Source organism: Phaethon lepturus, unplaced genomic scaffold (assembly GCF_000687285.1).
Source record: "Phaethon lepturus isolate BGI_N335 unplaced genomic scaffold, ASM68728v1 scaffold13834, whole genome shotgun sequence".
Taxonomy (NCBI): domain Eukaryota; kingdom Metazoa; phylum Chordata; class Aves; order Phaethontiformes; family Phaethontidae; genus Phaethon; species Phaethon lepturus.
Genome location: NW_010535618.1, coordinates 113,013 through 126,875, shown reverse-complemented (window position 1 = coordinate 126,875; position 13,863 = coordinate 113,013). Strand labels below are relative to the sequence as shown.

At 40.7% G+C, this 13,863-nt stretch overlaps 1 protein-coding gene across 1 annotated transcript in view; it reads right to left on the bottom strand.

The window, feature by feature from the left end:
• Window positions 1-5,918: 5,918 nt before the first annotated feature.
• Window positions 5,919-13,863, bottom strand: part of SPTLC3 (serine palmitoyltransferase, long chain base subunit 3) — an 85,118-nt gene continuing 77,173 nt past the window's right edge. The window contains exons 10-12 of the mRNA XM_010285903.1: window positions 9,800-9,935; window positions 8,695-8,824; window positions 5,919-6,383 (exon numbers count right to left, since the gene is read on the bottom strand). Coding sequence (XP_010284205.1) covers window positions 6,270-6,383; window positions 8,695-8,824; window positions 9,800-9,935 — 380 coding nt within the window. The 3' untranslated portion in view covers window positions 5,919-6,269. The remainder of the gene's footprint in view (window positions 6,384-8,694; window positions 8,825-9,799; window positions 9,936-13,863) is intronic.

Sequence of the window (13,863 nt, the reverse complement as noted above, 5' to 3'; positions counted from 1 at the left end):
ATGGAAATGTTAAAAGAATCTGTTTTCCAGAAATTTTTTCTATGATTTATAATTAGTCTTCATCATTGTACTGTCTTGTACGCTAGATCTGGTAAACAGAGTACTCGTGACTTTTACAGGATTAATGGAGAAGTTCTGAGACGTAGAAATTAAAAGATCACTCAGATAATAACAACACATAGCTCTTTTGTAGCTCTTCTCATCAGTTCAACTTAGTGTTTCAGAAATAAATCAGGGTCGCTTATCGCAGTTTTACAGAGGGATAAAAACAAGGCAAGGAACGCTAATGTGTCTCATCTGCAATTACTTAGCAGAGCAGAGACAAATCAGAACTGGGTCTCTTGCATCCAGTTTAGAGCTCTGGTCCATAGATTACAGTGCTTTGCTGAGCAATTTTTAAAATATGGGTACTGGGAGTGTGCAGTGGGAGTCAGAGAGTTTGTATCAGGATGTTCTGCACACTTGGAAATGCCAAAACTGTAAACAGAAGGTCCAGGAACTATGAAAAATATCATTCCTCTTCTGACCACTCTGGCTGAGAGTAGCTGCATCCTTGGTGCTAGAGTTTTTTGAAAAGCAGCTCCCACATGAAAGTAGGATCCCCAGCAATGCACAAAACAGTTTCTGAACAGTGCAGAGAGCCAAGTCATCATGAGGTTTGTGTGGTAACTACAAGGGGAGAGTAGGACACACACAGGATACTTGTGTCAGAGCAAGCTCCAGGAAACACACAGGGGAAGCTATGCCTTTGAAATGTCCCCACTGATTTCATCACTTCTGTGCTATTCCAGAACAGCTGCTGGAGAGGTCAACAGATGAGGAACCCGCTTCAGACAAGAGGCTATCTGCAGCAGAGCAAAAGCCAGCCTGTGCCAAAAAACACCTACTCACTGCAGTGCCATGGACCATATAGGGTCATATTGGGCCCCAATAGGCTTAGCTGTCCACTTTATGCTGTGCTAACTGATAAGGTAGCCCTGCCGCTTGCTGTACTGGGAGTGGGAACGGAGCTACTGAAGTAAAGAGCAACAAACACGATGGTACTTCATGCTTCATGGTGTGAGAGATCATGTCTGTGCTCCAGGAACTGGAGGATACGTATACCTTGGCCCGTTCACAGGATACTAGACTCAGTTCATGTTCACAGCAAATTCTCTGAGACAATTTCAACAGAGGTAATAAGAAAGCAAGCGTCACCCATCACATCTAGCACCATTGCTCCATATTGCACGTATCAAAATGTCCGTCTGTTACTGCAAGTACTTGACTTACTTGTGAGAATCGATTTTCTAGACTTCCTACAGTGTCCTGCTTTCATGGCTACATCTTCTGGTTGAGCTGATTTGCCGGAAACAAACTCATCTGCTGGAGTAACCTACAGGCCATGTCCTTCTGTATCTGCAAAGAAGAGGACAGACTGTCATGCCTGTCCTGGAGCCACACCTGGCAAAGCAGCACAGGCAGTTGTCACCATACCACAGCCACTCCCAGCGGTGGCATCCCAGCAATGATGCCCAATGAGAGCATCACAATCATCAGTGATGCTGTGCACGGTTGCCACTAGAATGATCTCTGAAAAATTTTCAGCATCAGCACTATTCTCTATAGATGGTGGCCCAAGCATTACTGCAAACCCGGTTACCCCACAGCACAAGCTGTTGAACTCAGGTATACTGATAACAATTAATACTTGTTGGCCTTGGCACAGCACCTGGCAGAAGTGGCTCTCCAAAAAGGATCTATGAAACATAATAGAGTACCAAGTATCAGGGACATCTGCTACGGCACCCTATCTACCCTGCCTTCTCTTCAGAAACAAACTGGAGTAATACATGGGGTGCAGTATCTCTCTCTGCCTACTTCACAGTTACTATTTTGATATTAAAGACCAAGTTTTCCACCTAGCTAGTTAAAAAGATTTAACAACTCCTGTAACACTTGCACAAAAAATTTCTTTGCACACAACAGGATCTGGTCTAAGTCTCCAGGTCCACCACGTCTCTCCAGATCCTGTGCTTCTACATTACCCTTTTCATTTGATTAGCATGTGCTATAAATGGGTTTATCATTGCTCCCTCATGTCACTTGTCAGTGACATACTACGTATGTGGAAGGAAACACACTCACCTCTTAGGTAACTGCTGAGGAACCAGCCTGATTCAGACCCCAGTCTCCTGTTCCGATAGTGCTGAATTGTTATTTTGTGTGGTCACTTGGCTGGTGGTTTTGGGATCATCCTCACAGGTCTGATGCTCTGTCTCACTAATGGATAGAGTGAGGTTCTCATTATCTTGTGACTGGTCTGCAGTGAGCACAAACAACACTGGATGTGTGAGTAAATGAGGGAAACACCTAGATACTTTTTAAAAATGCATTTGGTGGCTTGAATGTACAGCTGCCAATATTGGAATGACATCTGCCATTTCTCAGCAGGTGGTGTGGTTTCTTTAAAATTTGGTCCTGATCTGTGTTTTAATTTGAAGAACAATTAAACTTTATGCACAAATAAAAAGCAGATCGTATATTAGAGAATCTCTATTGGATTTCTAAGCAGGCTAGAAAGTACATAAACACCTTCAGTGTAGATTGCTTTTCTTACATCATTATGTTGTTCCCTGTCTCAGCAGGACAGGGAAATATGTGATGCACCTCCAGTCAAACACATTTTGGGAGAAAAAATAAAAGAGAAAAAAAAATTTTAAATCCTACCTGAAATAAATCCACTCCCATATCTTGGTCCCCCGTGAAGAGTAGTGGCTGTGAAATAGTCCAGAAACATCAGTGTTCAAACCCCTCTGAAATAAATGCAGGCAACTCACCTCACACTGACAGGTTGCTCTCATGGTTGCACTAGTTTTAAACCAACACTACTGACTTCAATGCAAGATTTAACCTCATCTACACTCGCATGAGTGATAGATCAAGCCCATTCTTGATTCAACAGCTTGGGCAGCTCAGATTTGGTTCAGCTTAGAAACTTAGCATCACCATCAGGAACCTTTTATTTCAAAAGGAAAGATTAAAGTCTGCAGGAGATGATGAAGATAGCAGGAAAAGCAGGCGGAGTGAGGCAACGCCTAAAAAGCCAACTGTTACACTTCAGGCCCTCTGCAGCTGCCGGTGTGCTCTCCCCTCGACCCAGAGGACAGAAACCAGCAGAACAGAGAGAACAATATAAAGAGGCAGGAGCAGTGGATGGGGGAACCACCTTGACATGTTCAATAAGCTCAGGAACTGAAGGCGTTCTAAAAGATGAGGTGGGATAAAGGTACAGGAAAGGGCAAACAATTCAGATACTCTGTCAAGCAGACAACTCTTGAGTCTTCCCATAGCATGAACGTCAATCAAGATTTTATGTAAGATAACAAGATCGTGGAATTGCAGCTTGCCAATGAAAAGTTAATGTATTCATACTTACATTTCCACTGGATTAAAACATGACAAGTTGAGCAATTTTTATTTATTGAAGGCAGTTCTTCTTCAAAACCTTCTAAAACAATTACAGAGAACTATATCTCCTGAGAACATGCATGCTTGAAGATGGAGTACATTCTAGGAAATATGTGATCCTTATGCTAGATGTGCTAATTCCCTAATAAGTACTCCATCAGTTTTTTAATTAAGCTAGCTAAAATAGAGTCTCCAAGTGCTAATCAACTCTAAATCTATTAAAATGGATGTAAATCTGGAAAAAATCCACTGAAATTACTCTGGTGGATAAGCCAGTGCCAGACCATAACTAAGCCACATGGGGAAAATCCAGAAGGCTGAAGTTCCTGGGAGTGTTATTATTGCACCAGTGGAGCGGGGATTTCTCCCTAACTGTTCCCCAAGCCCAGGGATAGTCAGCCTGTACTTTCTCTAATGTGTAAAGGATGGAAGACATCAGAGGAGAGCATATAATAAATCAGCTGACAGTCTCTGAAAAATAGCTGTCCTGTCTCCTTAATATGAGAGAGAGTAATGTTCTGAGGGCAGGAGGAATTCAGCTTTAGACAGAAAACATTCCCCTATAGGGGGACAAAAAGTGATCATTCTGTAGTTTAATCAATCTCAGGCCTCTCTTTGAGGGAAATAGCATGTTGCCTGCAACAGCACGTGTAATAACGTTTGCTGAAATATAAACTATGGCCGTATACCCCAAGATGGAAGGTCAGAAGTCAACTGAGGATCTGGCCGCAGATGTTCGTCAATAGAGATCAAAACGCAATATATCAAATTCAGTACTTTTCCTTGAGGAACAGGTTGCAGAAATTTCTCAACCCATCTCCTTCACAGTAAGTGCAGTCCCCCTGCATGTAACAAAGCTGTACATCACAAGTTGCCAGGTTACTCAAAGACAAAGTTCAGGTTTCCCAATTTCTCCTTGTCCTGTGCTTGAGTATTTTAATATTTATACAGTGGCTTTGCTCTTATCCACAAACACAGCTCCCTACCACCTCTGCAATGTTTCTCAAGTCCGTCTACCAACGTGAAGAATCATATGACACCATTTAGTCCTCCCCCAGTCCTTGATATATGTTTCCTAAAGCCGACATTTGATATTATGGAATGTGTTGTAATCAATTCTTAAAGTTATAGCACCACTGGATTTTTATTAACTTGCACAACAACAACAACAAAAATCCAACAAAAAATGGGCCCTCATAACCAATCAGCCTTGTTATATCCTGAAAGCTGCTTTAACAAGCAGGGAGTAATATAGTGTAATTGGTACTCCGCAATTTAATTGTTCTGTTCTTAAATCTAATATTGCAGCTGTGGGTTAAGTTTACACCACAGCTTTCAAGAGAACATGAAAGTGTGGTACATCTGTGCAACAGAAAGCTAAACATCTCTCATCTGATGTGTTTACAATGACATTTGATAGCGTGGAATGGTTTGGAGTTCATTCTTAAAGCTGCAGAACCGCTTTTCAATGCTGTAAAAAAGGGAAAAAGCCCCCAATCTCCTTCAAGCAACTCAGCCCACATAAGCCTGACAATAATGCTGCTGCAGGCATTACAGGGAAACTGCCAGCTGTAACAATTCCTTCAAGTATCTTTGAGCATTTGTCGCTCAGGCAGTGGAAAAGGGGACAAGGACATCTCCCCCCTCAGATAACATAATCAATTATTTGAAAAGCAAACAACTCAAAAAAGTCTGCGACTAGACACGTGAAACAACCCCTGACATGCATAAAACGGACAAGAATATTTCAAGAAATGTTATTAAGTGGATGACTTTAGCACATTGAGAAATGGCAGAGTTTTCAATTTAACAGGTGGCAGAACGGCTTATGGCATCTTGAACTTCACATTCTGTATAACTAACAGCTTCAGCATTATGTACTTGTTAGTGAATTTATTAAGCCCATAAGTAGTTCAAGAAACTTGGGAATGGGCCTATAAATGTCATCTGCAGTTTGTGAACTGCAAGTATCTGACTGTTTTGATCAAGGTTTTTACGGGAAAGTTAAATGGTTATTAAAATTATTTACTGCTGCTACACGAAAAGGGAGCAAGCCTGCTGAAGAACTTACGTTGTGATAAGATGATAAGCTGTAGGTCAAACGCGTTAGCAGAAAAGCATTTCTGTTTATGCCTAAGCCCAAATTTTTGTACATTATGAAGCTTATAGTATATTTAAGTGGCCAAGAAAGGGTCTGTGGAGAGGAGGCGGCGTTCTCCCTTTCCCATAATCTGCTGTCAGAAATACGTGATCAGGCTACTTTTCTTCTTCTCAGCATTAGCCACCTTCTAACATTTTCTGTCCTTGGAGAAATGCATGATAGGGCAACTTAGTTAAAGAAAGTACTTTCTGCTCATTCCTCTGTAGCAGTCCACACCAATGTCTTGATTTATGCTCTTTAACAGATAAAAATCAATCTCACTGATGAAGCTCAGTTATATTACCATACTACACTGGAATACATTCAGTTTTTAAACTTTATTATTTCAGTCACAATTAAGACTATCTGAAGCCTCTTCATAAAAAGGGGCCGTAACAAAAGCTGTACGTTAGCGACTTGATCAATGGATGCATTCATTCTGCATCAAAAATACCGTAAGAAGGACAGATCTCCTGGGGAGGCAAATCTGTATCAATATTTCAGTCTCTTGAATACAGAAACTTGATACAATAAAATGCAACACCCGAGCTTCACCTCCTTTCAATTAACTGAGAAACAAAAATTGTCCTTAGAAGGGAAGAAATGCATTCTTATTTTTTAGTTTTCGGGTTTTCCCCCCTTTCATAGCATCATAATGTTCTCTTCATGGGTGGAAAACTTAATCTTCAAGTTCAAGCCTAGTTTCTTCATAAAGTTCGGGATGAGATGACTTGGAATACCGTGAATATTTCAGATGTAGAAAATCACCCAATTCATCCAGAGCATTCAAAACCTGTAAGACCATTACACTGTGTCAATTCTCTTGGAAAAGAAATGAAGTTCTAGTAACCTCTACTTTACAGCAGAACAAGATCATAGAAGCATCAATTAAAGAAAGTTTAAAGGGAAAATGGGCAAATTTTGCTTTCGTTCTCCTGTAGTGAACATCAATGCAGTCGTAGATGTACAATAGCATCTACGAGAACAGAACTTACTCCTTCAGTATGTTATGGTTTATTACTAAGCACATTAATTGAGCACAGATGAAAAAAAAATTATCTTTTCCTAAAAGCACAGGGAGATAATAATCCAGATGAAAAGTTATCTTTCCTTGTGCAAAAGGGATGTGTAAGGCAATAGTTCAATATTTCCCTGTAGATCCCAAAGGCTGGAGATGCCACTGCATTTTCTTAGATGGGACTCAGCCCACAGTGCTGATCAGAGTCACCATAGTTTGAATAGTTTAAGATATTTTTAGTGCATTCCATTATCTTCTTGTATTAATATCACAGGCATAATTAATAATGCATTAATATTTTAATGCAATTCGTGCTGAGCTGTGTCCCCGGCTCTCAGTAGATTCAAAAAGTAGCCAGGGAACTCTATACCATAGAAGCAGCTCAGTGTTTTGCATCACCTGATCCACATTCAAGAGCACCCAACCTTCTGGCATTAAAGAAGAAAGCAGCAAATTTTGATTTTGAGCCTGTTTTTGTTAAGCCACTAAAATAAGCTCAAGAACAGAAGAGAGTAATTTAGTAATGGTTTATGCAGAGAGATAACTTCAAGGTCATTAAGGAAGTTATTCTTGGGAGCTTGGTCTTTCCTCTTTTTAGTTCCAGGCTGAGATTCAAAACAAATTTTGCCAAAGGGAAAATTTTCATTGTGCTTGTTACCTGTTGTTACCCTGCGTTTAGGCATATTCACAAAGTGTTTGTCCTAAAAACTTTCCATCTGCAAGTAATTAAACTCAGAGCATTGCCATTCCCCCATACTGTAAGGACACTTAAAGATTGCCACAAGTACTACGGCAATGATCCCACTTTCAAAGGCAAAAATACAGGATGCATTTCAGACTCTCACTGGTACCAGGAAGCAGCAATGTGCAGGTAGCAGGACGTGAACAAGTAATGGGCTTGACAGGTGCGGGTGGAGAGAGAGGAATGAAATCAAAGCAGCTACTTCAAGAGATTAATCTTCAGATCAACTTCATCCCCTACTGTTAGTTACATAAATCAAAACCTACACAAGCAGCAAAAGCTGACAAAGACCAACACCAGTATGTAGCTGTGCCCTGTTCTATGCAATATTGTCTTTATGGTATTATACCTTGCTAATATAATTTTATACTGTACACATGCAAGGCAGATTTTTTGATGTTGTTTGAGAGGGGTCTACACTGGCGTGGGAGCTGGTCAGCCAGGCAGGGCTCTGGCCTCAAGTTCCACATGAATCTCAGGATGCCAATAGAGATCCAGGGACTCCCTGCAGGCACAGGTGCTTGTCTGCATGAAGGAGCGGCATCTTTAACTCAAATGCCTTCCATGTACACAGGTTTTTTGCTTTGACCATCTTGTGCAAAGAGAGGAAAAAGAAAGCCTGAAATTTGCTGCCAAGCCTCCATGTTTCATGCCTCTAAGTCAGCTTATTCTGAGAACGAAAGAACATATATCAAGCAAGGCCAAAAAACACCTTTGGCAAGAAAGGGAGATGGAAAATTTTAGAGAGTTTATTTTAAACACATTTCTGACTGCGTTGGAACGGAGGTTTACAACGGAAGTCTCAACATACGCCTAGCAGTATTTCTGATAACAGAGAAAGATACAGAACTGTGACAGGCCAGACAGCACCAATTAAACTTCATTGGATTCAAACAGTTCCAAACAGTGTTTGCAATTTCCACCTGTACCCCCAAGGCTGTCCCATTTACTTCTGCAATTCAAGAAACATGTGGAAATATGTAATGAAAATAAGGATACGGAAAACTTGATTTTCAGTTATTTCCATATCATTCCAGGTTTTCTACTCTCACAGTTTTGAGCTAGCATTTAACTTTTATCTTGCTGTGCTCTACATGTAGGTCTTTATTAGCTATGACAGATTTAGTCTCTATTAGAAATAGAAGAGCGTAATAAGTTAACTGTCCCATAATTTATTTTAAAAAATAAAACGTATAAGGCTAAAATGCCTTTAAAGATCAAGTGACAAGGCCAGAAAAACAAATGTAAAAATGAATTATTGAGATTCAAAGTAACAGACACACAGCTTCTCCCAACCTCCTTTGCATCTGAAGTTAATTTCAGCGGGACATCTGCTGTGCTTACCGTGTCTAACATCTCCCGTGTATGTGCAGCTGACACACAAAACCGAGCCCTGGATTCTGTGATAGGAGTAGCTGGAAACCCAACCACAACCACCCCGATATTTTTTTCTAACATGCGTCTTGCAAAAGCCCTGAGGAGAGAAGAAGAAAAAAACAAAAGTAAATTATCTCCAATAAACTGACCACAAAGAGAAAACATTCAAGTATAATAAAACAATGGGTAAAATCTTGTCTTCAATTGAAGTGGATGGTAATATTCCCATTGAATTCAATAAGAGCCAGAATTTTACCAGTAGGACTGAGATCCTTTGCTGCTTCACAGCTCATGAAGCCAAGTGGGTGTCAAATAGAAGTGTGATGGCAGAGAAAGCACTGTAGAATAGACATGATTCATTTATGTCAATGAAAGACTTTGAGTGCAAATCAAAATGTGTGGGCATTCACAGTCCCTAAGAACTGAAGAAGCTGGGCTTCTGGAAGGTATAAGAGCTGTGTTCCTGCACATCAACAGGAATAAAACAAGCTATGTGATGGTTTCTTTGCTCTTACAATTCTCTGCCAGTTTAGGATCCTTTTGTGTGGTATGCACTAGACCTACAGCACACAGCTACACTAAGCTACTTGCAAATACTCCCTAGAGCTCAGCCCTTGCAGTGTGCTGCTACTGACTTCTGGTCTGCATATCCAAGGTGCTGTTTGATAGGTACTGAATGGTAAAACATGCAAAGACTGTTGAAAGATCAGCTGGGGAAAAGGAACATCCATCCAAAACAATTCATACATCAAAGGCAATATATCTCTTTTAATGATTACAAATGAAAACCAAAACAAAACAAATTCAAAATACTGTCAAAAGTATTATTCCAGACCAAGTTAAAAAAAGGATAAAGAGAAATTTTAAAAATTCTGAGTACTGGAACAGCTCAAAATTAAGTCTAGGGCCAAATTTAAGATAGAACATAACTAAACGATGAATTCACTTAACAGTGTATGTTTCTCTTGTGAAGCATCTACCGCACATAACTACATTTTTCACACTGTATACCAAATATCCTATGAACTTGAATAACGTGTGTTTTGCCAACAGTTTTTTTTCCAGTACTTACCCTATCTTACCAGGCATATAAAGGAGTAAGGGGACAACGGGAGAATCATCATTGCCATAAATGATGAAGCCCATTTCATGCAGTCTTCGTCTGAAATATCTTGTGTTTTTCCCCAGCTGGCGCACCCTTTGGAGCCCTGAAATGAGTCAGTCAGGAGAACAGTAGAACAGCCAATGCAAAGATCATAACTGGAGTGTAGTAACAGGCAAGAAACAGGGCCGTGGGTAACAGTTCAAAAAAGTTTGGCTGAAACGTACGTGTTGCTATTTGATGCAGTAGAAAAACATGGAGTGAGCTAAATGCAACTACACTGATTGTTATGGCACTGTAGGACAGATGACTGACAATTCCGTACTTGTGACGTGCCTTCGTACCAGCAGAAACAGTATGTCTTCTGGGGGTAGACAGGTGAAAAATTCCCTTTACTGTATTGCGCTGAATAAAGCCTACTGAATGACACACACCTATAGAGAAGTAGTTATATGCCTCTGCGGATATAGGACATGTAAACAGAGTATGTTCTCTCTCTGTATAATTCACTATAAAGGGAAACAACCCATGTTTACAGATGTTGATACAGATGTTCACACAGATGTCAGTATATGCATATCTTTTTTCATTAACAATATTCCACAAGGGTCCTCTTCTATCTTAGCTAGTTCTGTGCATACATGTTTGCTTTGTTTTTCTTCTGTGACTGTAATAAAGCTTAAAGTAGAAAATACTGCATTTTGGGTCAGCTTAAAGCGATGCTTTTGTTGCAATTTTTTAAACAGAGGAAAAGTGAGCAACAAACTTTGTTACTATACAAGGTCTGATTGTCTGCAGTTTGTTACCAACATTCAGCATAACTCCAGTTAATCTAATATGCATCTACATATGTAGTACCTTGCTGAATTCTACTCAGTTTCTCTGTCCTCTTCTCTTGCTATTATTACCTCAATATCATCATCTGACAACAGACTTTAGTCATTCAAGACTTTCAGACATGAGTTGTGCTCTCTGCATTGTCCCTGGCCTCATTCAGTCACGAATCCACTGATGTGTCCCCCAGCAAAACTGACAGGAGAGTTGAAAACAATTATGTTTAATGAAGGAAAAATACAAAAAACAGCAGGGAAAAAATGTGCTTGAAAAGTCATCTCAGCCTTTGCTTTTGCATTGTCAAACCACTGAGGAGGTGGTTTCTGACAAGTGCAGCTGCTTCCCCACCCATTGCATACAAAAGGGAAGAGCCACACTCAGCATTACTGTATATAGGAGATACAGTATGTCCTTTCCCAACGCCACCTGCATTATATTTCATCAGCGAGCTAATGTATGTGCTGCTCTTCCAATGCTGTAAGATGCTGACAGGGATGGTGCCATCTACCCCATACCCACATGCTGCTCTTTCCCCCCGCCTCCCCAGTACCAGTCCTGGGTTCACACAGTCATACAGAGACTCAAACCAGGTCCATCATCTGCCTGACCTCCCCAGAAAGAAAACTGCCCAACCGATGTCAAACAGAGCAATTCTCTAAACTTCATCACTGCACAGCTGCTTGTGCCTGCCCAGCAAAGGTGGTGGGAACGCGGGGTAAGAGCGCGATTTAGAGAGACAGATCTTAGCTACACTCTTATCTTTCATTTTCCTGATACTCATCAGCCTGCACTTTCAATATCACATTATGTCACCAGGCATGAATACTGAAGCCCCCAGTACAACTCATTGCCTCTTTTTCCTTTTGCTTCTAAGGTACCTTTGCACAGATGCATTATGTTTTCAGTCTCCATTTACTTTTTCATTTTACTTTACTTTTTGTTCGCTTCATTCTTCATTTACTACTTTCTGCTGTCACCCTTCTCTGAGTGAGTGTCTGTTTCCTGATTTCCCGTTTTCCTCCTTGTAACCACAGTGGCCAGTTCAGTGTTTGTAGCTGCTACATACCACCTTCAGCAGAGTTGTCCTCTGTTGTCCTCACATTCTACCCCACCACCTGCTGTGATGTTTCTTCCTATTCCTTCTTGGCTAAGGTGGGGATCACCACACCTACATAAACCTCTTTTCCATGAATCATTTCCGAGCACGCACAGGTTTGAACAAGATCTAATGCTTCATCTGTTCTGTATCTTCCCAAGTCAAGGTTCTGTCAATGTTCTGGCTGGGAAATTTATAGGGAAACTGGGACTTGCTTCACAGTGATCAGTGTTTTGCTGAACAAATTAAAAGATCTCATAAAACCAGTGCTTTTGTAACTCTATGCACAAAACTGCCCACGCAGACAACCTGTTAGTTACAGTTTCAGTCATTCAGTTTAAAGCATTCAGTGGAAGAGATCTGCTGGGTTAGAAAAGGCCACAAATAGTTTAACCATCTCTCTAATGCTGCTAAAACAAAAACAGCTGTGCCAGAGCAAGGAAAACAAATGAAACACAAAAGCATCCTACTACAAAGCTTTCCAGTCACTAATAAAAACAATAGTCTGTGGTATTTCCAAAAATATTTTTGGTGTAGTAGATCTCAAAGAACCAGGAGGAAATATTGAGGAGGAGGAGGAGGAAGAGAAATGGGGGCAGGGGAGATGGCAAGGAAAGGGACTTGGAGAAGAACCGCAGAATAATGTGTCTGAAGTCTAAAGAGAGAAAGTTTTCCCTTGTTAGAATTCGTAAAGATGTTATTAGCACCTCCTGAATGCCCAAATTACAAGGAGGAGCGTGGGCGTGTAACCTGAACTGAGGGCTCAAAACCACGGCTGCTTCTTGCTATCTTAGCAGCCCCTGAGCTAGTTTCCAAACTCTGAGTCTACAGCATTTGAAACTACTAGATTTTCAATTAGGGAAAGTTTTCATAAATGCAGATGTTCTTGGCGAGTGCAGTTGAAGACTTGCTGCCTTCTCCTTTCTATTCAGCTGTTTACCACAACGCTGGAAACAGAGTGTCAGCCATGCAAGATTCCAGGCCGTTCAGTATTTATCAAACCATATGTGCATGGCCCGGAGTTGATCACTTATTTTAGGTACCGGAAATTCAGACTCCAAAGCAAGAGGGCAAATCCAGCAAAGGAAACATTAGAGCTGAAAAAGGAGTTCCAGGCAACCCCTCAACAGTCGAACACCTCTTCCTTTTCCACATCTATATCCTCAACCAGTTTGTGACGGGACGGATCCCCTTTCGAGGCTCCCTATGGAACTCATTTCAAGCCAGCCAGTGCTGATGCAAAAGAGCCACTTTAATGTTTTAGCAACATCCCAGAATAGTAATTTCTTTTGCAGGGATGCATTAAAGAGCCAAATAAAAGATCAGAGCACTCACATATATCTGGAGGGAAAAAAAGCACATTAGGAGACGATTGCTACACACACTGTATTTGTGGGTGGGTGGCTGGGAGGAACCCATTTCTTTACCAAGTGTCAACACTTTCCTTTCTCATGTTAAGTTTTGTGGTCAGAGACCACATACACACATCATATACACAGCCATCTTATATGCTGTCCTGATAAGAGCAATAAAAACCTTGAAGTTTGTAACTGTATTTCAACGCTCTTTTTCATCCCTTTATGGGACCCTCCAACGTCAGATAAGGAGGCAGATCTGAGCAAAATGTTTATTTTGGTCTCATTGGCCCAATTTTCCCCCCACACTGCAGATTAAATCAGCATAAGAGTGATGAATTCAGTTTAGAATCAGATCTTAGTCCAAATTCACTGTGGTATGTTTAACCAAAGACACCGCATTTAAAAACTATTTTCTTTGATTCTTGAGGCTCTGATCTTGCATCCTTTACTATTTATTGAGTGAAAATCTGCAGAGTTGGACCCTTGAGCTAAAACAATATACCTGCATCTATTTGAGTGTAAGAATTTACGTGTACAGCACTAATTAGAGGATCGGGTCCTCAGACAGTAAATATATTTGTTCAAAAATTCTTAACTTGCAAAATTCTTGAGGATTTACAGTCTATGCAAAGGGCTTATAGCACAGCATGCAGGATATCCAGATAGTTATATTCCGCAAAACCTATGAACCACAACACATTTTTTCAGAGAAAACAGCCTGGACAGGGACTTTTCAGCTAAGGTTG